Source organism: Coturnix japonica, chromosome Z, assembly GCF_054131305.1.
Source record: "Coturnix japonica strain WE chromosome Z, WE-NBRP24, whole genome shotgun sequence".
Lineage (NCBI taxonomy): Eukaryota > Metazoa > Chordata > Aves > Galliformes > Phasianidae > Coturnix > Coturnix japonica.
In genome coordinates this window covers 12901084-12928726 of record NC_140702.1, presented here as the reverse complement: position 1 = coordinate 12928726, position 27643 = coordinate 12901084, and the positions used below count along the sequence as shown (strand labels likewise).

At 35.2% G+C, this 27643-nt stretch overlaps 1 protein-coding gene across 1 annotated transcript in view; it reads left to right on the top strand.

Annotated features, from left to right (window-relative positions):
* Positions 1-27643, top strand: part of SHOC1 (shortage in chiasmata 1) — a 44319-nt gene that overhangs the window by 3042 nt on the left and 13634 nt on the right. Inside the window, exons 2-18 of the mRNA XM_015849868.3 lie at positions 65-194; positions 706-787; positions 2538-2719; positions 4567-4729; positions 6566-6668; positions 7379-7535; positions 8761-8865; positions 12161-12290; positions 13123-13217; positions 13929-14171; positions 15353-15805; positions 17553-17678; positions 19499-19675; positions 21111-21218; positions 22815-23002; positions 26014-26086; positions 27267-27336. Coding sequence (XP_015705354.1) covers positions 65-194; positions 706-787; positions 2538-2719; positions 4567-4729; positions 6566-6668; positions 7379-7535; positions 8761-8865; positions 12161-12290; positions 13123-13217; positions 13929-14171; positions 15353-15805; positions 17553-17678; positions 19499-19675; positions 21111-21218; positions 22815-23002; positions 26014-26086; positions 27267-27336 — 2585 coding nt within the window. The remainder of the gene's footprint in view (positions 1-64; positions 195-705; positions 788-2537; positions 2720-4566; positions 4730-6565; positions 6669-7378; positions 7536-8760; positions 8866-12160; positions 12291-13122; positions 13218-13928; positions 14172-15352; positions 15806-17552; positions 17679-19498; positions 19676-21110; positions 21219-22814; positions 23003-26013; positions 26087-27266; positions 27337-27643) is intronic.

The window sequence follows — 27643 nt, the reverse complement described above, 5'->3', positions numbered from 1 at the left end:
AAAAATACAAGTGTGTGTCTCTTAATCTTATCACTTGCCTTTTTTTTTTTTTCATCTTTTCCAGAGCATGGCAAGGCAGAGGTATTCCATCTGTAGGTTATCACTTTGCTTTCCTCCCAATTTACGACAACGTGAAAAGTATCATCTGACTGGACTTTTTGTTCACGATAAATATAGGAGGCCCTGGGAAAGAAGTAAGTTGTCTGGTCCCTAAGGTTTAGTTTAAGTTCATTGTGGATTGACAGAAAAGTTTCTGTTTGAGCATAATACGACGTAGTCTAATAGGAAAAAATGTATTTCCAGAAGTGGCAGTCTTATAGCTTTTGAAGGTAGTATTTATTCATTGCCTAAGCAGAAACAGAGGGGTAATGGTTATTTATTTGTGTATGACAACACAAATGAGGGCAGTATTTGATTCGATTGTTGACATCTATTTAAACTTCCTGCTGAATTAGTCAAATACAGTATAACATGTCAGGAGACATGCTCTATGCAACAGGGATAAAGATGTGTGAATATAGATAAAAATATTTGTATGTTTCTGGTTTATTTTTATTCACTTGAAAACAGTAAAAGCAACAATATTTGCCTCTTAATTACATGTTAGCTTCAGTTTAACCTCTGCAATGAGTTGATCTATACTTTAAAATTGTTTATTATTTTATTATTTTTTATGTGATTCATTTTCATCCATTTCTGCCTCAGTTACTTCAACACAGAACATGATTGCTGTTTCAGTGCTGGATCAGTGGAAGAAAAGTTTAACTGTGGAGGATTTCCTGGAAAAGTCAGTAACCTTTTCTTCACAGCATATACAATTCCTTTAGTATCATTCAGCTACTTTGTGAGTGATAAATTAGCGATGATAGAATATGGAAATGTCTTCTGATGGTATCAAGTAGACAATGCAGTGGAGCTGTTCTAGGAGAGACTTAACAATGTCTTCTTTACTAAAAGTCATACCACCAGAGCAGCTCCAAAAGCAGTGCCTCCTATTTTGTGATTTTGGCCCAGGATGCTGTAGATGTTGGTGGTATCACAGTAGAGGCTGAACCTTCTGCCAACCTTCTGTTACATGTTGTTGCTGTGTGACAGATGGCAGCAAAGGGGCAGTCTGACAGAAAGGTTTCTGACATCGAAGTGTGTGTAAAGCTAAGTTGTCGAGTTGATTTCCTTCATGCAGAAGAAAATGACACCCACTGATACCCTTCAATTCTTGCTGAATGTTTATGGGGACCAAACAGAGGACGTGAACACAGTGAGGGGTGGGTGGTATATTTCACCAGCAAACTTGCTGAGAGCTCAGTCAATCCCAGTATCCAAATTACTGATAAAAGTATTGAGAAGCAGTAGTCCCAGGATGGACCCCTATGGGATGCCACTTGTGACTGAGCCATTGACTACATCGTGACAACCCGCTTAGCTGTTATTTAATAAAATGCAACTTTCATTAGGCACAGTGCTCAAAGCTTTATGGGTTTTCAAAGGCTTACACCTTGTTGAAGTTTGGGCCAATACCACAGAGTTATCACTCATGAGCTACACTACCTGTAGTAGCAAAATAACTTTAAGACTATGCTGCTTTGTAAAATATTTGGGGGGAAAAAAATAATAATAATAAAAAAAATGAGGCAGTTATTCCCCAGTATCACTGACTAAACATGAAGATTTATGCTGAAATTAAGAAATACACTGGGTTCTCTACACTGATGCCATTTATGTGATTGACCTCCAGATGACTAGAAAGTACCAGGACTGTGTAGTGCAACAGATTAGTAGAATACTGAATAAATCAGTAGGATGAACATTTGAGAAGTCTGTTCTCTAAATTACAGTATTAGAAACAGTTATTATGTATCAGCAGAAAACCCAGGTTCTTCAGAAATGTCAGCACCATCTGTCAGTTTATTGTTCATTCAATTTATACAGACAATGTAGCATTAAAATGGACATATTTTAATTAGAAATTATGAATATTTTATGTAAATGTACAGTTAACCCAGAACTATGACTTAAAAAAATCTGTTGTCAAATGACTATTTGGTAACCAGCTTTTCTCCTGGGCAAATAGTACTAATACTGACTGTAGTAAAAAAGTGACAAGAAAACGAAACATTTTTGCTTCTTCAATTACACTGTATTTCACCTTTGACAGTTGCTGCTGTGCATATAATTTCTGCGTGTTATGTGAAAGATACGTATACATTTAACCTAGCAGATTTTTGGTCAGAAGTGTTATGACACTAATTATTCTGATGCTTTTGTCTAGCCATTTAGTGGTGAGATTACACTTAAAGACTTTTCTCTTGGGGAATAAAAAAAGAAACCTAAATATGTAAATGAGCAGTAGAGAGGTTGACCTTTGGGTTTATTTTTGAGTGTTGAAAACAACTCCATATTTTCAAATAGTTCTGACCAAATACAGTGACTATTAAAGGTCTTAGAGTATCTTTTTGCGTGCCATTGATATGCTCAGGAGTAACAGAAGTTATGAAAATTGCTGCCCAACTGTCAGAATTCTTTTTTCTGATTTTTAGGAAACCTATCAGTTCTGTAGGGTTCTATGTCAATATTGAATTAATAGGAAGTTCAAATCCCAACTCTCCAATTGACACAGAAACGCATTATTTACTCAACAAAGTTGTTTGTGAGGAAGTATCAACTCAAGAGAAATATTTGAAGACTGACTGTGCCACTGAGCTTAAGGAACAGTGGCAAGGTAAGGTGTTTAATTTACTGTTTCCTAACTTCTACAAACTTTAGCTTGCAAACTTCAATAATTTTTTGTTTATGACTGATGGATCTTTGATGAGATCATCTGGATGATCACATAGCTTGCAATTGCAGAACTTATAATCATTTTAGAGATATTTTTTTCCATGGAGAAGTAGGGCTTTACAGGTCATAGTAGCATGTAGTAGAAAGTGAATCCAAAGAATCACAAGAAATAGATTTTGCTAGGCATTGGTCAAAATGCTGATGATCCTTTGTACTTAAATAAAGTTAGATCCCTGAGACATATTCTTCTAGTATACCAAGGTGGAAAAGAAGTAAGCAGTTTCTACTTTGTTCCTGGGATTAAGGTATTTTTAATTGGGTGGAGTATAATTCATTCTGATTGTAGAAACAATATGCTAAGAATTTTTTAATTTTACTATACTATGACATATTATTCTGAACTGTTTTGTTGTTGTTGTTGTTTATTTGTCTATCAGTAAATTAGATTATATTAGGAAAGCAAAGTAGTGTAACTGTTTATTCAGACTGCTCCACAGCCACAAGTGGCTCTTATTGTCAGGCTGTACAAGATAACATTTACCAGGAACATACTATTGACAATACAACTGTTCTACAGTTAGTAACTGAAAGTAGTCTTAGTTCATTTCCTTATGTAATTACCTGATTTTTATCCAGATATGTAGTATGTAACAGGATATTTTAGTCATTAGTCAAGTCCTCTATAGTTTGCTCCAAAAGTAATGCACCCTGTTTATTTCCACTGAAATTACAACAACTACAAAGAGCACAATGGCACTGTTTAATAGAGCAAACTTTGAGCTACATAGCTGCATTTTGTCAGCCTGCCCCTCTGCTGCTATCTGTGCATGACAGCAAAATGTAACAGAATATTGGCAAGAAGATTCAGCTTGCCTGTACTGCCATTTCACCATTACCCACCTCTGACCTCCTGGGCCAACGTAGTAAAAAATAAAGAGGCATTACTTTCAGAACATTTGTCTACAGAGAAAGTAACAAAGCTAAGATGTATACAGTGAACGCCAAAACACAGACATTTACTTGGTAGGTAAATGTTATCAGGCCTGGAATAGTAAGTGTAATACAATGTGATTTAATTGGAAAAAGTGAACAATGCCAAATTAAGAAAGAATACGATAGAGAATTTGAAATGATAATTTATAACTATTATTCAAATGCAAGAAGATTAAGATTTAATTCTAGGTATATTGCAATACACTGTTGTAGTGCTTCTGTTCTACCAGCCTGTCTGTACCGAAGTATTTCATAATTATTCCTGCTAATGTAAATTGAAAATAAATTAAGGTCAGTTATTTCTACTTTCTTGAAAACATAATAATTTGTCAGCTTCTCTATTTTTGTCTTTTTGTTATTGTTGTTGTTTTGGTTTTTTTTCCCAGTAAGTTTATCACTGTTGCAGAACTAGCAAATCCACATTTTACTTTTATATGTAATGCACACATTGCTTCATTACTGCCTGCTGAAATGTGTGGGCCTTTTACAAATTGCACTGGACTAAGTTACTCAGCCAAAACCTACTGCAGAAGGTCCTTATGATACTTGATAATGCAAACAAGGGAATGAAAATAATTAGCTTTTCTTTCTAGCAAGTGTTACATGAAAGAAAAGAGCTGAAGAAAAACAGAGATTATTGGTTTGACCACTGGAAATCTAGACTGAGCTACATTTAAAATTTTAAAGCCCTAAAATATTTAAACTAAGAAATAATTGTTGCTTTGCTGATATTTGTGGCTTTTGGACCATCACTCAACAATTCTCCTGATCATTCTTTTTCTTATTTTTCTTCAGGTCTACACATTGGAGATGAATTTGTTTTTGTTGATGATCTGGAAAACTATCGTAAAAAACTTCCTAATTTATCTACACTTCTGGGCAGACTAAAATTTTTTTGTGTGAGAGATCCTTTTCTAGATTCTGAAGGAGAGAATTTAACAGAAGAGAACATTTTTAGGTATCTAAAAATTGAATAACATTGAATATAAATAATAGCTTATGAGTAAAGCCTTTAACAGTTTAACAGATTTCATATATTACTTTTAAACTTTCAACTTTTCTTCTTCCATAGAAAAAAAATCATAGGATAAAATTTATATATACTATTTAACACAAATGAATAAATGAAGTTATGTCATTATTACACTTATTACACTTTGTAAGTATTAGTTGTGCTCAGGAATTTAGACTTGGAATGCTGGAAGAATGTCCATTTTCAAGGGATCTCATGCTCCCCTTGGCTGACTGATTCCCTCTCAGTTAAATGTCCTTAAATTTAGTTGAGTCAGGATTTTACTAATGCTTCCATTTTCCTTCTTTTCCTTCTTTCCCTCCTCTCTGTCATGCTGTCATTAAAACTCCACTCTTACCCCACTGAGTTGCAGTTCTTCAACATTGAATATTATTCGGGTTTTGCTTGCTTTCCAGGTGTTAGGTTGATTAACTTTAATTGGATGATGTCTTAATATCAGGGATTTGAGCAAATTGGATCATAAAAACATGTAAGGTATACTCAGAATGTGTTCAGTATTTTGCAAATAGATTAATCTATGTACATGAAGATTCAAAAATAGAATCTAAAAATCTGCTGATTTACTCCATGTTTGAATGACCTGTATAACTTTGCACTTGACAGGGTTGCCAGATTCACAATCAAGGCAAAGTAGAATTTAGCTAATTTATTTGTGCATAATGATAGAACAAGGATGAGTTATTTTCCTGTTTTTTGGAACACATGTTCTAACCTTCCAATGAGTCCTGGACATAATGCATTGTGCATATGTAGACTTCAGTAAATTTCCTCCAAGGAGAACATAATCCAAATTCCTCTATAACTTTCAGAAATAACAGTCACATGGGAAAAAATGTCAGTGTGAATGTTCAGAGAATTAATTAACTCTGACCTGCTGATGCACAGCCAGCAAGCCACCAAATATATCACAGTGAGAGTCCTAATCACCTACTAGAGCACCCAGGGAGACTCATGTAGACAGAGATACATTTAGGCAAATTTGAAATTAATATAAATTTGGGTGAGTATCTGAAAGCTAGGCATGGACATATTTTTGCTCTTCAATCTACAGTATTCCTCTAGGAAGACAGTGGTACTAGAAGTAGATGAAAAAGCTGTTCCCCTGAAGAGCAATACTTTTCATGGTTTTACTGCCCTACAAAGGCCACAAGGATCAGGCCCAATGAACAGGATTCTTTCTGTTTGAAAAATCTTTCACCCTGTCCTTGTACTGTTGCTGCAAAAAGCAAGTAATAGTCTGACTCTTTAATTTTTCACCATTTTAGAATACTGTCACTAAAATTAAGGAAAATACTTCTTTTAATAGTCAACATGTTCTACATTTTTAATGCACAAAGGATTCCTGAAAATAGAAATGAAAAGCAACTGAAATCAAATTGTACCATTTTAGATTAGAAAAAAGTTCATATAAAATCCTAGAGGAAAAACAGATCTGCAGATTTTCCAAGAAGAAGGCAGTTTCACGAGACAGAGCAGTTGTAAATGAACAATTTTTAAAAGTAGATTTTTCTTTATAGGGTGTTTTTGTTTGTTTATTTTAAGACACATCCAAATAAGTGGTACTACTCAGCATCTAGTGCACTGTTTCTAGAAAAACAGTTGCCTATAATTATACATTTTGCTAAAACATCCTTTGGATGTGTGAAGTATGGATTTAGAAAAACATAACTTTTGCCACATGTGTAGCTGTTAGTGCTACTGCTAAGAATTTCAGTCTTAGGTATGAAATAATCACTTCCTTTATTTTCTGGTCTTTTAAAGGGAATGTTTGTCTTTTCAAAATGAAATAGAAATGCTGGAGAGTGAAAACAAATTGCAAGGAATTAAGGAGGGCTTTTGTAAAACCACATTAGAAGATAGAGAGGTATCATGATCCTGTTTCTGCCCAGTTATTTTATTAGTGATTGCTTTATGTGCATTAATCCTTGCTCATCTGCAGGTCATTTTATGGAGGGTTTTTTAATATATACATTTGGTAAATATTTGAAGCTTCTTGTTTCTGAGGTTAGAAAAACACTGATATTATTTGCATACTTCTAATTTTTCAGTATAGTTGTTAAGAATCCTCACTCTTAAATTGTTCCTACTGAAATCTGACATGTTGGCATATTTATGTAGGTAACACTGCAATAACAGTAAAAATGAATTGGAATAGAAAGCCATGGAATGTCTATAGAAAAGAGAAAGTTCCTATACATGCTCTGGAAGCAAGCTTCTTTTCTGAGGAAACAAAATGAAAATCAAATTTATCTCTTTCTCCATATTTTAATATTCTACAGAAAACAAACATTCAGCTAAACAAATGACGATTTTACTTGATTCAGAAATATATGTTTAGATCCACTCTTCACTGCGCTGGTTCATTTTGAAATATTGTATGCTGTCATTTTTCTATGTGTTGAACAAAGCTTTGTGTCTGCCATGTATATCTCATATGTCTTCTTTCTTAATAGCTCTGAGATCAGGTTAGAATTAATTTAATTTAATTAACTAATTATTTTTTTCCAAGCTAAGACCAAGATCAAAGGAAATTTAAAATTTACTTACCATTCTGTGGTGATTAATATTTTGCAGTATTTCATGTTGCCTTTTGAGTTAGAATTCTGCAAAAGAAGAAACAGCAAATCAGATTCCGTTAAGATTCCATCATATTTGGGATTGAAGGAGTTACTAAATTTAGCTCCAGAAAATATGGCTGATGAAAATATGTGTGAGGAAGTGATCAAAGAAGGTGAGAGCTGGTTTTCTTAATTTCTTTACCCAGTTTCCTTATTGTTTTCACATGATCTAGCTTTTCTACATTCAATTAGAGTAACTTAGAATATATTCCAGAGTGTATCAAATTAGAATTTCTGTACATGAAACCATGAACTATACCATACACAAATTTCAGATTATTAGAAATGTCTCATCAGATAGCCAAGGGAAAAATGACTGGTCTGCCATTTGGTTTAGTCTTTGGTTATGTTGCAAACTTGAAAATCAGCAGGATATCTTGTTTCCTGTTACTATGATAACTTTATGTGATACTATCTGTAATTAAGTTTTACTTTCAGAGACATCTTCTAGAAGATTGTATCTAATATATTCGTGCCAGGTAAATTATGCAAAAGCACGTTTGTATGGGAAAAGGGGTTAAATATTCCCATGGACAAGAGAAATAGTCAAAATGACAACTTCTTAAAGCAGTTTAAGAAAAGTTTTAAAGACTGTCACGCTACAGATAACTGTGACTTACTGACAGTTACTGGCTATTGTATTTGTGCCTGTGGAATTATTTTGTGTAGTTCAGAGAAAAAGATGCTGACTGAGACTTTTTCTTTTGAGCTGAAAATAAATTTATTTATTTTTAACTAGCATTAGTTTTAGCAAACAAATGAAGAAAACTGCTTCTTTTGGGGGGATACAATATAGAGTAAACCTGTCCCTTATTGAAGATAGGAGCAAGACTTTAAAGCAACATTTGCGAAGGGCAGTTTCACTTCTCTGATAAATTGAGTACATTAAATTGTACATGTCGTGTTCCAGTACCAAGCAAAATGACCTGGCCTCCAATGCTGATGTTTGGGGATTTCATATACAGAATAAAATAGATTTATATGCATTTTAATCTTCTTCAGTAGCAAGAGAACCTGCATACGCAAACACTTAGTAAACTACATTTAGGCTACTTACTAGATGCAGAAATCACATCACTATAGTAATGAAAAGGCTGAGTGGTTCAGACGGCCACTACAGTGCATCACAATTGTTTTCCAGCAACATCAAAGGACAAGTCTGAGTACTGTTCTGATCTATAAATCACTGTCTGATTTATGGCACTTTGTGTTACCAAGCATAGCAGTAATTTTTTGTAATGATAAATTATGGGTATCCAAGGAGATTTTTTAAAGTTGTCTTGACAGGAAAGATCAGTAAATGGTCAATTTATGGCATCATTTAAAATCCTTTTTCAGATCTCAAAGAAAAAATTGCAAACAAAATGGAAATTGCCAAATACTGTTCTACTTCAGTGGTTAGCTCCAGTAACAGCATAAGTATGTTAGAAATCTCTGAATCAGGTAAGAAGATCCACACCCAATGCTGATGTTTCAAATAAATTCTTCAGGTGGTGGTTCCTATGTTATATTCTTATGAGTGTATGTGCCTCATTTAACTTAAAATAAGAGGGTTTGGCTCCAGTAACTTACTTTGTACTTTTGCCATAGATGGGTAGAAGTGCCGTGCTCCTTTCAAGAATGCTGAAAACTAACCATAGCCAGCTTTAGGTTTTCGGCCAGCTTTTAGGGTGACATTTCTTATGGCTAAAGATTGTGTCTGTAACTTTCACATTTAATTAGTTTTTGTATTTTTTGTTAATCTTGCAACTTATCTACTCATGGAGGGAAGAGGAAAGTGAAGTAAGGTTGATCATGGTTTTTGAGTGAAAGAGTACAGTTTAAAGTTTAAGTCCTTATGCAAATGCTTTCAAAGAATGGTGTTGGAGGACAATTCTGGGAGAAGTACCAAGGTCAGATCTTCCTGAGGTACAAAACTACTGCACAAGCATTTTGCTTGGCAAGTGGTTCAGTAATGCCGTGTGAAATTAATTCAAACAGCCATTGAAGCTGTGTTCCACTGAAATAAACTGAAAATGTTGAGGTGCTGAAACATGTGGGTTAAATCCTTGCTTTTCCTATGCTGAAATCAGGAAATTTCAGAAAAGCCTGGACAAAAAATGACATTTGAAATTCATTGTGTCCTGGGAAAAGTGGCGATACTTGATTAAACAGCATTAAGAAGAATAAATATTAGGACATTTAGGCAAGATGATCTCAGACAGTAGCGATTCTATGATTCAATAATTTGTCCCTCTACTGTGTGTTCAATCTTGCAGAAACTCTACCCATTTTTGTATTGGGCAATAGCAGTGTTCTCCTACAGTTCTTGTTCACTTGAGAATTTTTCATTCAGCATTTATAAAAATTCTTGAGTGATCCTGTCTTTTCTTCAGATCAAAACCTGTGGTTTTTTTTTAATCTCAGTTTTTAAATGATTTTTAAAAGACTAATGTCTTTCTCCTTCAGACTAATAGCATCCTGTTCCTGACATTGTGTTGTAATGGGATTTTGATGGAAGCAATCGTATCTGCTCAAAGTTTCTGCTTTGTGGTGGGTTTGCCTTAACTTTTGTGTTTTCCCACCAAGACAAAGTTAAACTTAATTTACCTCTGGAGTAATTTGCCTCACAAGATTAATTTCAATTTGAATCCACTAAAATAGCTGCCTGCTCTTTACTTGAAGTACTCATGATAAGCAGGAGGAGTTTAAGTAGAGTTTGTTTGGGAAATATGGGACTCATGTATGTAATAAGTTGCTATAGCCTTACCTAGGGTCTTGTCCATTATTCCAATACAGATGAGTAGGCAAGACATCTTGAATTGTTTTTTAGAAGAAAGCAATATCACTAATATCTGTTACCTATCTGCTGGCTGAGGTTTGCTATTGAACTGAGCAACATTCAGTCACAAGGGCACAGACAGCATACATTCTTTTTTTTTTTCTCCTTCTAAAAACGTTCACAGATCTGTAGGCTTGATGTCTGCAAAGCCAACCCTGTTACTAAGACACTGTTTCCTAATGGAAGTTCCTACATCAGGGATCAAATTTCAACAGGGAAACCTTAGAATTCTCCACCTCTTTCTTAGTTTTGCTGTATGTGAGTTAACATAGGCACAACGTATTTGCTAAGACTCCACGAAGAACCAGTTCTAAAATAGTGGCATTTTTTTTTACCAACATTTACCAACCTTTCCTGCTAGCCATGGGGGTTATTTTTTGATGAAGGCGATGAGAATCAAAGAGAATTCACTCAGTTTTTTATGTCACTAGAAAGTAAATAACCCTCTAAGTGTAGACAGCATTTAGCTAACATAGTGGGTCAGAACATTCCAGTCTCAAGGGCAGAATAATAAGGTGCAAATGAATATGCACAGTATTGCAAAAGGTGAAATCTTTATGTCAGGAATTTTGCTGTCCTGAGATAAGCTCCTGTCTTGCTCAAGAAAAATTGTTAAACTTGTTTCTAGACATGAAAAAGATTAGTGAATCTGAAGTTCACAGCTCAAGTTCACGGAACTTTTTTTGGTTCTAAGTGAGAAAGAAATTACACTATTTGGAAATGTGCTTCTTTCTTTTGTAACAACTTTAATTTCTTACTTTTCAACATGTACTATTTACTCTCTGTCTTCCTAACACTCTTTTCTGTCCTTCCTGATCTACAGTCTGCTTGTTAGTTTGTATAAGGAACAGCTGCAAGCAGCTGGGCAGGTGTCTGATTCATAGCTTACTGAGTGCCAGTTGGCCTAACAATGTGCTTATGGTGATTGCAGCTGCTTTCAGCTTGTTGGAATGAATAGGGAATTTGTTACAAATGTTTTTCCGTATGGAGGCACTAATTTAATTCCAGTTTTTCTGGCTGTTAGTTTTCTGAGAACACGGAAGAACTGCTGGGTTTGTTTGTTTGTTTTTTGTGACCTCTGCTTTCTGGTCAAGCTTAGCTTGCAATGCTATTGGAAGAATGCTAGAGAGATGAATACCAGGTCAGTCATATAGACCTCGAGTTTTTACAGAATTATACCAAAAATCCACTAAGTTGCAAATTCCACATAAGATTTCAATTGAAAGAAATAATCCATTAAAATATTTGCATTTAATATGATTAGCAAAAAAAAAAAAAAAAAAAAGACTGAAAAATGACTGGCACATACTAGTAACAAGCATGTTTGTCTATATACTGCTTCTAGAAAACAGTGTTGTGATTCATTTCAGTGTTCAAACCTATAAATTAAAATGAGAACTAACTCTATGTGAAAACATAATTCCATCTTTGTAAGCCTGAACTTTATTCCTGAATTTTCTGGTTCTATTCAGTTGCAAGTGCACTGTTACAGCCACCAAAAAACTGAATCATCTCTCCAATCTGAATTCCATTTATGTGGGAACTAAGAAGGCTGACAGGGGTCATTAGTTAACATCAAACCTCAACCATAATGCCTAGTGATTTAATCCTAAGCATTATCTTACAGGGAAGCATAGGTAGCCAGATTTGTGTCTTAGAATGAGTATGGAAATGTAATCTCTACACATTAATATCTCCAAACTGTCTGGAGCATTGAAATAGGCATATTTAAATATTAAATGTGCCTATTTGTTTCTTATTGCTGAAGTGGTGGATTAACCCATTAAAATATTACAAATGTTAGTGTAGAATTTCATCAATGTAAAATTTCTAAGTTTGCATGCTTCATTCACATGAAGCCTTGTGAACTGTACTAGATATTTATTTAGTTTGGGTGGGTTTCTATATGTTTTCTAGCCAATCACATCTCATACCTGAAAGATGAAATCGAAGTACCTTTAACTCCTCCATGCAAACAACAAAGATCGCAAGTGGATTTTCTCTGTGTAGGACTTCAAGAAGAACTTAATCCTCTTTTTGACAACAGGTAATGAAAACTTTGTAGTAATAAATTCTGTCATAAGCACTCTAAATCATAAATCCTTAAAATTAGTGCAAAAATTGCTTTAGTCTGTTTGTGAATTGGTAGTGATGTGTGCTGAGACAGTTTTACATATACTGTCTTATAGCGTAAACAATATGAATTACCTCTGGCCTTTTTAAAGAGGGCTTGAAAAAAGAAACAACAGTTTCTATTGTAAACCTCTTTCCCCTGGGAGAATTGATAGACTGAAAATCCATTCTCATTTTTGAACAGACAACAGTAAATATTTTTGTATGGCATGCATGTATGTGTATCAGTGTTTATACATTTAGCAACTACACGCATTTACTAGGTATCACCTACTGAAAATAATTCTGGAGAAAGTAAGAAAGTATATTCTGTGGTCTGGGGGTACACAGCAATGCAATTCAAGCCTTTCTATACTGACAGAGAATCAGAATGGCTTCATCCTTTCCTTTTTGTCCTGTTCTAAGACTAACATTTTTCATCTTGCTGTCTCTTCTGCATAGGCAGAAAGGCTTTAAATACCTTTCATGGAAGCGAATGCAATGTAGAGAATTCTCATTCAGCAAAACTTTGCTTCACAAAACAGACTTGATATCTTTTCTCACATCTTCCTTCTTACAGTGGTGTTGCATGAAATTATGTCCTATAGACACAAGAAAATATTTTTAATGAAGAAGTGTATGAACATGAAATTTGGAGAGGTGGCGTGTCTTTAAAAGTAGTTTTGTAAAAATCAACCAGTTTTAAAATTCGACAGATAATGTCACTAAACTTGACATTTCTATGTCTTCTCTTATGTTCTTCTTAGTATTTTGATTACAGAGCCCTCTAAGGAATACCTGGACTGTTTGGTATGGCAATCAGAAAAGTACTGGGATAATGTGAGCTCTCTTTTGCTTGTTGGTAAGGAGATACTGAACTTCTAATTGATGTAGAACATTTCCACACACATGGAGAAGATGCAGTGGGAAAGATAATGTCATAATACAAAGTATGTCTTTTGAGCCTCTGGGGCTCACCCTGTCGATGTAACTCTCTGGTTTGGATAACCTGACTTTTTAAAAGTAGAAGTAAACATAAACAATATGGCAACAAAGCATTTAGTATGCCATGTATCCTACTGTGGAGATAATTTGAATGAAGAGTTTCACTTCACAACAAAATGTTCTGTTCAATACTACTAACTGTATTAAAGAAGTGAGGCAATTTGAACTTAATAATAAAATCTGTTGAAATAACTCTATTTTGGATGCTATTTTACCTAAAGTAATGTTTATCAAGCAGTAGAAAAATACTGAAAGTGGAAAATAATATTTCTTAACTTGACAAGAGCTGAATTCATGTTATGAATAAAAACAAAACAAAACAAAAAAAAAAACAAAACAAAAACTGCAGGTGATTTCTGACAGCACCAGAACACTCATTACTAGTAACTGCTTTGCTTTTATGTGTCATAATGAACACTGGCTTACAAACAAAATTAAAACCAAGGAATATGTGTACTACTACTACACACAGGCCATGAGTATCTGGTATTTTTCATTTCCAGTGTGATATTCTGCTTATTTTCATTTCTAAATCATTAACATTATATGTTGATTTCTGTTTTTGTAGATTATTGGAGCTTTAAACTTGAATATCGACACCATTCTCTCACAGAACTGAGGACGATGCTTTCAATTGACGTAGAAACACCAGTGATTATCTCTCTGGAGAAGGACTGGTGGCTTCCTATGGGATTAGATGTGGTCTGTGTTGAAACTTTGGAGCAATTAAAGGGAGATTCCAGTAATACAAACAGTTTGCTTTCTACAGAGGTAGAAGCATTCACAAAATTTTCTATATATCAGTTAGAAAGTAAGTATCTTCTAAGATAAAATAAATCAGTGGTAAAAAGGCAAAGATTTATACAGAGAAAGATAAAGAAAGGGATGTTTACGTACTTCCAACAAGGACAGAAATTTTAAAAAATTGTTTTCAAGAACAAAGTGTTTTGTAACACTATGAAACAGAAATGCTGCTGTAGTTAGGACATACTTTCAGATAGTTAAAACATCTTGCAGTAACAAAAATGTTTAAATATACGAAGTTATATTTTCTAAAAGTATGAAGATGAAGTGTAACCTCTGTCAACCAAAGTACTTTTAAATTAAATGGTTTCACACATTGCAGCCCACTGCTTGAGCAAGTGTACTCTTTGTTGGGTAAAAAAAACAGGTGCTGGAATGTGCCCAAAGAAGGAAAGGGCCTGGAGCACAAGTCTTTGAGGAGTGGCTGAGGGAACTGGAATTATTCAGCTGGGAGAATAGGAGGCTCAGGGGTGACCTTGTTGCTCTCTACAGTTCTCTGAAAGGAGGTTGTAGCAAGGTGCCCAGGCCAAAAGAAGCGTGGCCAGCAGGGTGAGAAAGGTGATCCTGTCTCTTTGTTCTGCACCAGAGAGACCTCATCTGGAGTACTACATCTAGATAAGGGAGTCCTCAGTACAGGAGAAACATGGACCTGCTGGAGTGTATCCAGAGGAGGACCAAGGAAATGATCCAAGGGATGGAACACTTCTCCTATGAGGACAGGCTGAGAGAGCTGGGGCTGTTCATCTGGGATAAGAGAGAGATCCGGGGAGACCTTATAGTGACTTTTGAGTACATAAAGAGCAGCTATAAGAAAGAAGGAGACAGGCACTTGAGTAGGGTCTGTTGTGATAGAACAAGAGGAAATGTTTTCAGAATGAAGAGATTTAGATTGGATATAGGGGAGAAGTTTTCCCAGTCAAATGTGTTGCTATCCCACTTAGAAACCTAACAGCAGGAAGCATCACTTTTGAAAACTGATAACAAAACAGTAGCATTGAATTGAACGTTTTGACTGAAGAGTAGTCAGTACAGTTTTTCTAAAATTAAATTCTAGGGATCTGGGAAGACAAGAAAGAAGAAATAAAAAAATGCTTTAAATCTGAAGGAATTTACTTTAACTCGGATCAACTTAAAAAACAAAAAGTTCTGTGTTACAGCAGAGAAATCAATTATTTATTTTTTTTTTAGGATGGCCTGAAGAGAAGAATTCCGTGTCAGATCAGGAATTGCTTTCCGGTGAAAGACATCAGATGGACAAAGTAACTGATCTTTGCATGCCACCTCAGAACAAGATGCAGCACTTTGGCCTGCCTATAAATGCTGCATCTTCTCTCAAAATAGACAGAATAAATACATCTCTGGAAAGTGCTGCAGGAGGAAATGCACAGAAGAGTAAGATAGAAGAGCCACTTTATTTCTTAAACCAAGAAGAGAAGACAAACATATCACTTGGGTCTGTCAGCTGTAGAGATGTGCCTTTTAAACAACACAGGTTTTCTGAGGGCCAGAAACTCGCATCATTCACACTGGATTCAAAATGGGATAATGATGATTCTGATCTGAACAACTTTATAATGCTAAGGTGTAAACAGACGATCACTCAAAGTCAGGGAAAAAATGGTGTAGATAGTCCTGGAAAAGGTATGTTAATCACTTTATTCTGCTGTTATTCCATTTTCAGTACTGCTTTCTAGTGTCGGTGGATGCCATGGATGCTGGTAGTTCATGTTTGTAGAATTCTGGGGGGAAAATGTCAGTTCAGTGGTAACATTTTTAAGATCTTTAATGTCATTAAATGTTCATCTATGGTTCTTGACCTCATTTTTTCTTTAGATTTCATTGGGTGTTTTTTGTTTGTTCTAGGGCTTGGGGGAGTTGTTTGTTTGTTTATTGTTTTGTTGTTGTTTGGTTGGTTTTTAGTGTAATATGCATGAGTTTGTTCCTGTTCTGAAGACTGACTTTAAACTGTACTTACTCCAGAAGAACTGAATATCAGGCAGCACTTATTTACTGTGCAGGTGCCAGATCTAGCACAGACTGCCTAGATCCTGCGGTGTTTCCTCCATGAAGATCCCCAAAGTGGCCTGGATGTGGTCCTAGGCATACTGCTCTGGGCCTTCCTGCTGGAACAGGGATTAGGACAGACACAGAGGTCCCTGCCTATCGCAGCCATGCTGAGATTCTCTTTATTCTGTATATAAGTTATTTTTAGTAATATAGAGCAAATTAATTCTGGGTGAAATTCATCTTTTGCAGTTTCTGGTAGACATCCTAACCTCCCCCCTTCCTCTGACCCCCACTCCCTCAACCCTCCACAACCCCCCCCCCCCCCCAAAAAAAAAAAAAACAACAAAAAACCCACCCAACTTCATGGCCTGATTGAGCAGCAATCTCACTTTTAAAACTATTAGAGCAAGTTATCAGAAGTGTAGCCTTATGCCACCATCTAGCGAATTCTGACTACAACTGCATCTTCTAAGATCAATAAAAATGTTTTGAAAGGCAAGCAGTCAATTCTACACTTCCAAGCAGGGCGCAGTAAGCTTGTGAAAGGGCTATTCCTCCTTTGTTTATCTTGTTTAGCTTACTTTTTATAGATTCCACTTTACATAATATTTAGTTTAAAAAATATACAAGAGAAAAGAAGTAAAAGCTATTTGTTGATCCAAGTTTAACACCCACCTAGCTCTTTAAAACAAGGGGGCTTTTAGACTTAATTAGAAATTTAGGCGTTTTTGAATTATATTTTTATCTCTATTTGGCCGGTTTGTTTTTTTGAGTTAACTGAAGTTCTTAACTGAAAATAATTGGCGGTGTTTAGGAGACAACCAGTCAGAACCCATGTCTGAAATAAGAGATAGCACTGACAAAGGAAGCTTTGTGGACAGTAGTGTATGGAGGTCTTGCATCAGTGTTTATAAAGAACAAAGCAAAAAAATCTTTAAAATACTAGTAACTTGCAATAGATAGCTGTAAGATAGGAAGAAAATGTTATCTTTGGTAAACAATTGTTCAAAGAAAATCTTTCTTCTGTCATTTGCTGTTTCCATGTTCTCTCTAGGTTGCTTATGTTATCTAATCCTTTCCACTCGTACTTGCTCATTATCTAGCATCTTCACTCACACTGACTGAGAACTTGTTAGTGCCTCACTTCCTAGGAAATGCAGCCTGATTCTGCCATGTCTTGGTCTGTCTCAATGCTTTTTTCAGTAGTATGAGACCACGGAAAGAAAGCTGTTTGTGGAAAGAAAACACTGTATGTGTCGTACAAGCTACTTAATTTGAAAAGCTTTTATTGCATGTAAAGTCATTTACAAAATGATTTTCTTCATTGAGAGGGTTTTGTTATGTTTGTATCAAAATGTTTATCCCTGATTTAATGACTCAGTGCTACAGCCTGAAGAACTACATTTACCTGTGCACAAAGAGGACAGTTCTGTTTGTGAGCCTGCAAGAACAGAGAAAAAAGAGCAAGAGAATGACAGCAGTGTCATAGTCAAAATTCAAGCATCAGGTATACTGATTTTTGATGTACTTTATAGGGCTGTAGATACATAGCACAGTAGCATATTATCATTTTATATTAAAAACTGCCAGTCAAACAGATATGGTAATTATTAAGCTTACTATCATCCTTGTGACTGATGACATTCAAAAGAGATGGGCGTTTGTATGCATTGGTGTGAGAACAGGCTATGTAACTATGTTTTAGCACTAAGACAAATGCCATGCAAACAAAAAAATACATGTTTTTAGTTATGTCTGACCCAAGTCAGCTGACACGAAATCTCTTCAGGTTAATCAGTATTCTCAAATTATGAATGCGAATTTTTCCACAGAGTAAATGAGAGAATAGGTGGCAGGATGGATTAGCAATGAAAATGTCTTTAATGAAGTCCAGTTCAACAAACTAACCATGCTACCTCCACATAATAGCAGTTTTCTCTGTGTTTATCTAATACATAACTGAGCCTTACTCAGTGCTGCTGTATTTTTTCTTTAAGTCAAAGAATGTGCACTGAGAACTACAGTTCTGCCATACAGTAGGAGCTGTAGATAGAAACCATTCCTGGTAGATAAATATTAAAAAGATACTTATCCAAGATATTTTACAGCCTCAATCTAAACATATACAAAGCATGCCCAACTCCATTACAGTCCTTGAAATGTAGTTTTTCATTGTGCTTCAACAAACCCAAGTGCAAGATGCTGCACCTGGATTGGGGCAATCCAAAACAATTTCACAGATTTGGGGATGAAAGGATTGAGATCAGCCCTGCAAAGAATCTCTCACATGAAGAAAGACTGAGGGTGCTGAATTTTTTCTGTTTGAAGGAGAGAAGGCTCAGACGAGACCTCATTGTGGTCTTCCAGTATTTAAAGGGTGCTTATAAGGAAGAAAGAGACATCTGCAGGCACACGCAGTGATAGAACAAGGGATAATAGTTCTAAACAGTTCTTTGATTTATATTAAATATTAAGAGTAAATTCCTTTCTTGGAAGGTGATGAAGCTATGGATGCTTTGCTATGGACATGATAGTAATTTTTGTTTAGAATGTTTAATGAATTCTTTTTTAATTGTTAGGAAGTAATACCCTGACCAAATAAACCTAGGTCATCAGCTAGCCGAATTACATAATTTGTATAGGTCAGCTTAATATACTTTGGAAAGTAATAGTAAATTCTTGGAAGAGAAGAATCACTGAGCTCTCAACAAGTTCTTAACAAGATCAACTCAACTATTATGACGAGCATATTAAGATAATGGGTATTAAAGTATTTCACTCTATTTCCTGTGGAAAAGTTCATTCCTTTGAGCTCACTTAGCATTCATCAGCTCTATCAAGGATTCTAATTGCAAAAATTTGGCTATGACTTAGAAGGAATTATAAAACAGCCACCTAGAAGCTATTTAGGACTATTAGTTTTAGTTTGAAAATATAAAAGCACTAAGAGATCAATTTCTTTGACTTTGCTAGCCAAAGATACCAGAAGTTGAATGCTAAGGAAGAAGTTGAAGTTATCATAACAAATGAAATTGTCAGCTAAGTCTAAGCTTAGGCTACAGAATAAACAAAGATAATTAAACAATGGAGTAATATTTCAAACTTAGTGGAAGTCATAAAATCCTAACTATTCATCATGTATTTGGGTCTCTTTATGAGATGGATGAAATAATACAGTTGCCTGCTGTGAGGAGTAGCTTAATTCTATGACCCAGCAGGATCTATAGTGAGCACTTGTTTTTTCTGTTAATGTTGTAGCTTTGTGTTCTGAGTATTATCATCTGGTACATGATGCCAAACTTTACTACTGTGTTTTCTTTTATTCAGAAAGCCAATGCCAGGCATACTGCCTGCTGAAGGAAGCAGCCACTTCTGCTTTAAAAGACTTGAGAAGTCTGGGTGTACTTGCTTCTGTAAGTTGGAGCTTTGACAGCATTAAGTTTGATCACACAAGATTTTTCCTAAAGCAACAGGAGAAGATGATATGTGATCATTTTAAAGAAGGTATGTTTTTAAAAAGTCTGTGTTTCATCTGCAGCACTAATATATGTATATATGGTGACACACAGCTCAACGTATCCATTAAGTAACAAAGTTTCAGCAATTTGTCTTGTATGGTTTTATTTCTAGAATAATATTTCCTACTTTTTTAGCCTTACACTTATTAACTTAAATACTGTAACACAAGAAGTATTCTAATTGAACTTCATTTTAAAATATTTTAGATATGATTAAAGAATGTTGCTTCAATATCAAACTGTTAAAATCATTTGTTTTGTTTTAGAAATTTTAAGGTGAAAAGCTGTCTACATATTTTTGTCATTTGTTTTGGTAGCTGTTTTGTTTTTTTTACATCTACATGACTACAGAGAAAATAAATGAATAATGCTAAGCTTACTTTAGAAATCAGAAGGAAGAAAATCATATTGATTTCATTTCTTTCTAACTTCACTTCTGGTATGTGCAAACTCTGAAGAACCAGGAAAAGAAAAATAATAATAATAATAATTAATCTGTGACAAAAATCTTCATGCTACAGATATGAGAGGGATGGCAAAATTCACAGCAAAATACGGACTGTTTGAGGAAGATACAGAAAGCTTTTGAACATTCAGAATTTTTGTTTTTTGTTTGTTCATTTTTTGTTCTGTTTTTACTTTTACTGCTCATACCTGTAGAATAATAGAGCAAGCTGTCTACTGCCTGACGAGTCTGCATTTTATGTCACAAGCTCTGTGACAAATTTCAGCTGTTCAAATGTTATTACTTTCTGGGTTTCATGTATCTTTCTCAGAATGAAAGAAGTGACAATGAAATTGCAAATGAGCAAGAAGATGAACAGAAATTATTTTAGTGGTCTCTGCGAGATGACACCCTGTGATCAATAGGACTACTATATTAAAAGTATGATCAGTAGAGTTCTGTTAATTTGAGGGATCTTCAAAAAGAGAAGCAGTCCGCTTCACCCATACATGAGGGAGAAACTGACCACCCATGTCAGTGAACTGCAGAAAGGATAATATTTCTGAGAAGAGTATACAAAAACATGCTGTTGACTTGTCAGATGAGGCAGTAGTATGAACAAAAGACAGGAAATTTATAAGTTTCTGTGTCTGTTTGAAAATTGTCTTACCAAAATCATTAAGACAGTGTCAATTTAACATCAGACTTGGAGGAACTGTTATCCTATCCTCCAGCAAACACCATCTATGCCTACACAGCTTTCAGAAATGCTTCCCCATATATTCCCCATGCTTGCTGTGGATCAGATAACATGAGAAAGTTAGGCCTTTTACTTCTTGAACAGTCTTTCAAGTTTATATTTATTTAACTGTTTTAAGGAAAATTCTGAGATGCTGAGCTCTTGTAAATTGCTTGCATATTTATTGTGTAATTTCTGAAATGTTATGTGAACAAAACCTGTCTACTCTTTGTAAAGGTAAAGTAGACGAGAAAGAGATCATGCTGTTCAGACATGCTGCTTTGGTGCATCTGCTGGTGACATGTCGAGACCTTCTGTTAACATGTGGCTTGGACACAGCGCTAGGTCTGTTTTTGTGAGTGAACAATGATACATAAAATCTGCATGGTTTTTTGGTGTGGTTTTGTGGTTTTGTTTTTGTTTTTGTTTTGTTATTCTGCAGGTTTTCATGTCTGTAAACTGTGTAAGCTGACAACCAGTAAGCATCCTGCGTAGTTTCCATGTCATTTTGTAATTTTCTTCTCCCTTTACTTGCTTATTTCTGTTCCATTATTAGATATGAATGACTGTACTTCGGTACTACATGGGCTCAGTTCCTGAATAATATTCCACTGTTTGTGTTACTATGTGGATGCGAGCATCTACATACATAATGTGTTTACTTCTTTCCAAATGACAAGCCTTAATTGGAATCTCTGTATTGAAACAGGGGAACATGCAAAAGTGACAGGTTCTTTGTTGCACACAATTCACATTCTGAAATGGAACAGTTTCCATTTAAATAGTCTTAGGTTCATTGAAAATGAGGTACTTAAAAGCAAGGCCATTTCAAACAAAATCTTAAGTCTAACAAACACATGATAAGGCTGGGGTTTTGAATTTACCTTCCAGATCTCAGTACTGGACTCACAATGACCATTTTGTGTTTCTCTGCTATTATTCTAATCAGATTTGGGATCTGAAAAATTCATTATAAGCTAATTTTATGCCTGAAGTCACAATGCCATGCTTCTCAAGTTCCCATTGTACTGTGATTTTTCAGAAAGATCTACCAGAGTAGATAAATTAATGGCTTTTTGGATGCCTTAAGATCAGGTTCCCTAAGTGTTTGTAGGAGAGAAAAAGGCATTGAGTTTCAAGCTACAGTTTTTCCCAGTTATCCCATCATGTAGAATGTTCCTTCAAAGATGATGTAAAATGGAAAACATCTGCCCTAAACTGAACTGTTGGAAAAATAATCAATTTGTATTTGCCTATTCATTTCTTAGCAATAAAAAAATGGGGAGAAAAATAGAGAATGAACAAATGAGTTCTAAAAAGGTTTGTTTTCTGTTGATATTGTAGTAGAAAGTAAGAGGATGGGAGGGAAAGAGAAGTTTCTCCCTGTACAGCTGATCAACACTTGTGCGTCCTTATCCCAGCAGTACCTGCCACAAGATACTGCACATGTACAAAGGATATTAGAAAACTGAGTTCTGCATAGGCCCTGTAGTTCTCACTTAATGTTATAACCTTGTGCAGTGATGTGTGATTCACCACATAAGTGTCTTAGATCTATTTTTTCTTTGTGCATTTTTTTATACCCCTGCCATTGCTCACCATTTGTATAAAAGACATCACATAGGACAAGTAAAGATTTAAGCAGTGGAACTTCTTTAGTGTAAACCATGCAAACCAATTAAATATAACAAAGTTTCAAAACATTAAGTTCTGTAACTCTAGCTGGAATCATAGTATTACAGGAGGTATAGCAATTTTTAAAATGGCAGTTATATACAAGCTAGTAATAGCAGAATTCTTCCTTATTGTTCACCCAGTTCAGCTTTTTTGAGCAAGCTACCCTCACATATTTTAGTGTACATGTATATTAGGCACCCAAATATTAACAAATGTCTTTTGTCTCTGCAATTACTTTTTTTGTTGTTGTTGTTTTGTCAGCAGGATATTTGTCTAAAGCAAAGGATATCTATAAAAACATCTTAGAATCCTGTTTGAATAATATCTGGAGGCAGTTGAAGATTGTACAGTACAGCAGCCAGAAAAAACACGAATCCAGTCCCAAACAAACAGAGCTTCGGTGTCGAATGTTAAATTGGATGCAAACTTATGCTGAGGAGCACAGTGTTAAGGTTAGCAATATAAATAGTCTCTCTAAGCAAATGAAATTGGTCTAAAATATATTAATATTGTAAAACCATCTTTAAATGAGAAATGGCATCTGTTAAATATGGAAAATCACAGAATCATAGAATGGCTTAGACTGGAATGGACCATAAAGATCATCCCATTCCAAATCCTTGCTATAGGCAGGGTTGCTATCTACTACGTCAGTCTGCTCAGGGCTCCAACTAATCTGTCCTTGAATGCCTTTGGGATGAGGCATCCATAGCTTCTCTGGGAAATGTGTTGCAGTGTCTCAACCCCATTGGATTAAGGAATTACTTCCTAGTATCCACTCTAAATGTTCTCTCATTTAATTTGAAGCCACGTCCCTTTGTTCATTTTCTGCCCCTGTAAGAAGTTGGCCTCCCTCCTACTTTTATACTCTGCTCAAGAACTGAAAGGTTGTAACAAGGCCTCCCCAGAGTCTTCTCTTCTCCAAGCTGAGCAAGCCTAGCTTCTTAAATCTTTCTTCATAGGAGAGGTGCTCCAGCCCTCTGACCATCTTTCTGGCCCTCATCTGGACTTTGTATCCTTGTGCTGGCAGCCCCAGACTTAGGCTCAGTATTCAGGGTGGGAAAATGAGGGCAAAACAGAAAGGGTCAATCACCTCCTCACCCTATCTTGATGCAGCCTAGGATAAATTTGGCCTTCTGGGCTTCTAGCACGAACTGCTGGCTCATGTACAGCCCTTCATCCACCAGAACTTCCAAGTGGTTCTCTACAGGACTCCATATGGGTTGCCTCAACACAACTGCAACATCATGCACTTGGCCTTGTTGAATGTCTTTAGGTTCATTTTGGTCTACTTCTCAAGCTTCTCCAGATCACTTTGAATGGCATATCTTATTGTGTCAACTGCTCCACTCAGCTCACTGTTGTCAGCAAGTTTGCTGAAGATACACTCAAGGCCTTAATGCCTCCAGGGATGGGGCATCCACAGCTTCTCCAGAAAGCCTGGGACAGGGCCTCAGCTTCATTGCCCTCACATTGAAGAATTTCTTTCAAATATCTTATCTAAATTTACCTTCCTTCAATTTAAAGCCATTCCCCCTAGTCCTGTTTCCACAGTCCCTAATAAATAGTCTCTCCACATCTTTCCTGTAGGCCCCTTCAGCTGCTCTCAATGCACTTATTGCCCAACCTGCGCTTGACTGGCTTGTGGGGTTGCCTCCACCATAGGTGTGCTAAGTCAAGTACAATAAGCTGTTCTATTGAAATTTAAGTTGGATATGAAGCACCTTAAACAAAATATTATTGATCGTTTTGATGCTCATCTTTCAGCAGTACCTGTACGTCGATTTCAGCATCATTTTCTTATTCTTGATTATTATGCATTTTGCTTTCTGTTACTAAGATCATACTGTACTGGGAGACATATGACAACGTTATTATCTTAATATCAGTTCACTGAAAATTTTGTCTTTCTTATGAACTCCACTAGATGCAGTTTTTAACATTTTGAAATATAACTGAGTTTTGACTTGCCAGTTTGACTTAAATTTGTGTCTGCAGAATTTTAGAGCATATGCAATTTTATTCACAATTACAAGATCATTCATGCTTCACTGACATTCAGTGACAGGTCTCAGTCAAACAGAAGAGAAAAAAGTATTCTAGCTTTAATGCAAAGTGGAAGTTGTATTACATAAACCATTTCCTACTCTGTCCTTTCACATCAGCATCTGTTAGTACAGTATGAAACATGATAATCTACTTATCCTTTAATGAGCCAAAGTTACTATTAATGGTAACAGAGTAAGTTATTAACAAAATAGAGGAAACAAATCTGAAATTAATTTCTGATCTTTCTGTTTCATTTTGTTTCATTTCTACTCACGACTATGTAGAAAACCACTAAAAACGTAATCTAGCTCACAACAGGATGCAGTGAGTTTGCTGTTCAATTATGAAGTTAAAAAACAGATCTGCATTTTAAGTTACAGATGTTCAAAACAATTTTGAAAGGAACCACGGGGTTATCAGATGGCTGTTCTCTTCATTACTAAGGGGAAATTTGTCTTTTTTAAGGTTGTCAGGTAGAAGGATGTCCAGAAGTTATTTTCTACGAAGGTCTAATAGAGTTTTGACATTTATGTATATAATCTCCTTGTGCCTTTAGGTCTTAGAGTTAGACATGTTATGTGCCTTCTTAAAAATCTTGTATTGTTTGTGCCATGAAAAGTAAATATAAAATTTCCTACCAGTTCAGATATCATCCTGTCAGAAGCTGAAGGTCTGGTGTAAGTCCTGTATGTGTGTACACATTCTTATTTAAATGTTTTGATTATTTAATTGAAATACAAAATCCATTTGTACCATTCAAAATTATGGATAAGGTAAACACATTTTTCAGTAGTGTCCAGTGTGTGGTTATTTGCTGAATTCTAAACTTTTCAGCATTTCTACCTTCACCAATGCTTAGTGACTATCAAATGTAATGTGGCTTTAGAAGTAACACTTCAAAGCACTTTATTTACAGCCTGGAAAATCTTTCTAATTAGTATGGTAGAATGTTGTGCCTTCCTCCAGTACATCACCACCTTAATTCTAAACAACTTCAGTTTAAGTTTTGCCTCCATAGGGATAACATCTCTAATGTGACAATAATCATCTGTCCAGTGCAACGGTAATAATGTAGCATAATGTCTTAGTATCATTAAAAATCATTTTAACTTTTGATTTAAAAATTCAGATTTCAGACTTCTATTAGAAGAGGCCTGTCCATAAAACTGAATTACTGTATTGGCATCTTTTAGTGTGTACTTTTTCAAATATTGTAATAATATTTGCATGTACTTGTGATTATGGAAAATTTTGATATTTCCATTTTTGCCACCTGCTTAGTCAATATTTTTTTTTCTTTTTCTTTTTTTCTTTTTTCCCCCTTTTTTTCCCCAAAGGAGAAAGAAAGATATTAAGTAGACTGAAAGGAATGTTTTGTGGTTTGTTTTTACTTCTTTATCTTGTCTCCTTCCAGATACTAATCATAATAAGAATGGACTCTGAAAGAGAAAAAGCGGCTCTCATTCACACTGTATCTAGAGTAGAAGGTAAATAATTATTTTAATCCATTTTTGAAAGGACAAGTTTGTGTATTCTGTTCTTAGTTACTTTCCTCTTTAAGTGCTTTTTCGGATGTCTCTCATCCTTCTCTTCACTGGGGCATGTCTATGTACATTACTCACATTTTTCTGTTTCCAGACTCTTCTATAAACCTTCCTTTCCCACCCCCTCCCCCCCTCCCAGTTTAGGGTATAATGTCTTATTACAAAAAAAGAGTTCATGTGTCAAGTCAAAAATGTAATCAACAGAACATGAAGTATGTGCGGCACCCATTGCATAATATTATTGTATCAGTTGATCAGATTATCTATTTATGGTTGGTTGTAGGTCAGAAGTATTCCTCCCTGCATGTCAATTTTAAGGATAATTTAGAAGTCTTAAGTAAGCTTTCTAAAATAGGACTTTAAATGAGTATTTTGGTGTAGGTCATGTCATTCTTTCACCCCTTGTTGCCGACCTTGTTTGTTAATTGGCTAAATACATGAGCATCATCAATAACAAACTATTACAACCAAGAAAAATATATGGATTTCCTCTCTTCCGGCCTCACTGATGAAGCAACACCTGTTGTCCTTTTACTTTTGTGTAATCATTATACAAGCTTTTTAAACATAGGAGATTCATTTGGTAGAAAAGACGTACGTTTCAGAAGGATTGATATTTGAGACGGCACTTATGTATAGATAAAGCCTCTGATTCTTCTCATGTTGTTTTTTAAAACTTACTTTTGTGAGTTTTTACTTAATTGTTAACAAGATCATGTCTTGTACCATTCTTGTGCTTATTAAAATAAAGTTGAATTTCTTTTGTTCTTCAAAAAAAAAAAAAGACAGCTTATCTTTCTGAGTATTTTAAAGGAGGGAGACATTTACAATGTTTTTACTAACTATAATAATGTTTACTGTTAAGTGCTTGATTTGTTTTCACTTAAGACTTAATTTCAAACACAAGCCAATCCAGCTGACTTAAACTTTACAAAAGAGGCCTTCATGTTACATAAGTAAGAACTTTCCTAGCTGCATCTTCCAGTTATGTTTGCAAAACTTAAAGCACACAGGAAGCATACAGGTATTTAAAACTTGATGGCAAAAAGTGCTTCATTCTGTATTAGCTTTGTACCAGCAGAACACAATTTATTTGATTAAGATTTTAATAATTTTTATGCAGGTTTAAAAGCTATTGATTTGAATTCTGAGAAAAAAGAAAACATTCTGGGTTATAAAGATATCATCAGCAAGTAAGTTAAAATCTAGATTCTAAAAAACATAGCCAGAAGTCCTTCCTCATGGCTTTCTTCAGTAAAACTTTTGTTCATTATCACTGTAGTATCTTGTTCTGGATAAATTTTCAGAATATGTATCTACAGCTTCTTTCTGAGAGGAGAAAATTTTGTTTGATCTCCAGCAAAAATGTTTAGTTACAAGGCTCGGAGGAATTCCCCTTGCAATTGCAAATAAGTGTTTTATAAAGACTCTCACTGAAGCAATGACAAAGTATGAGTATTCAGGAAGATAGGAATTGTTTAAGTAGATAACTGGAGTATG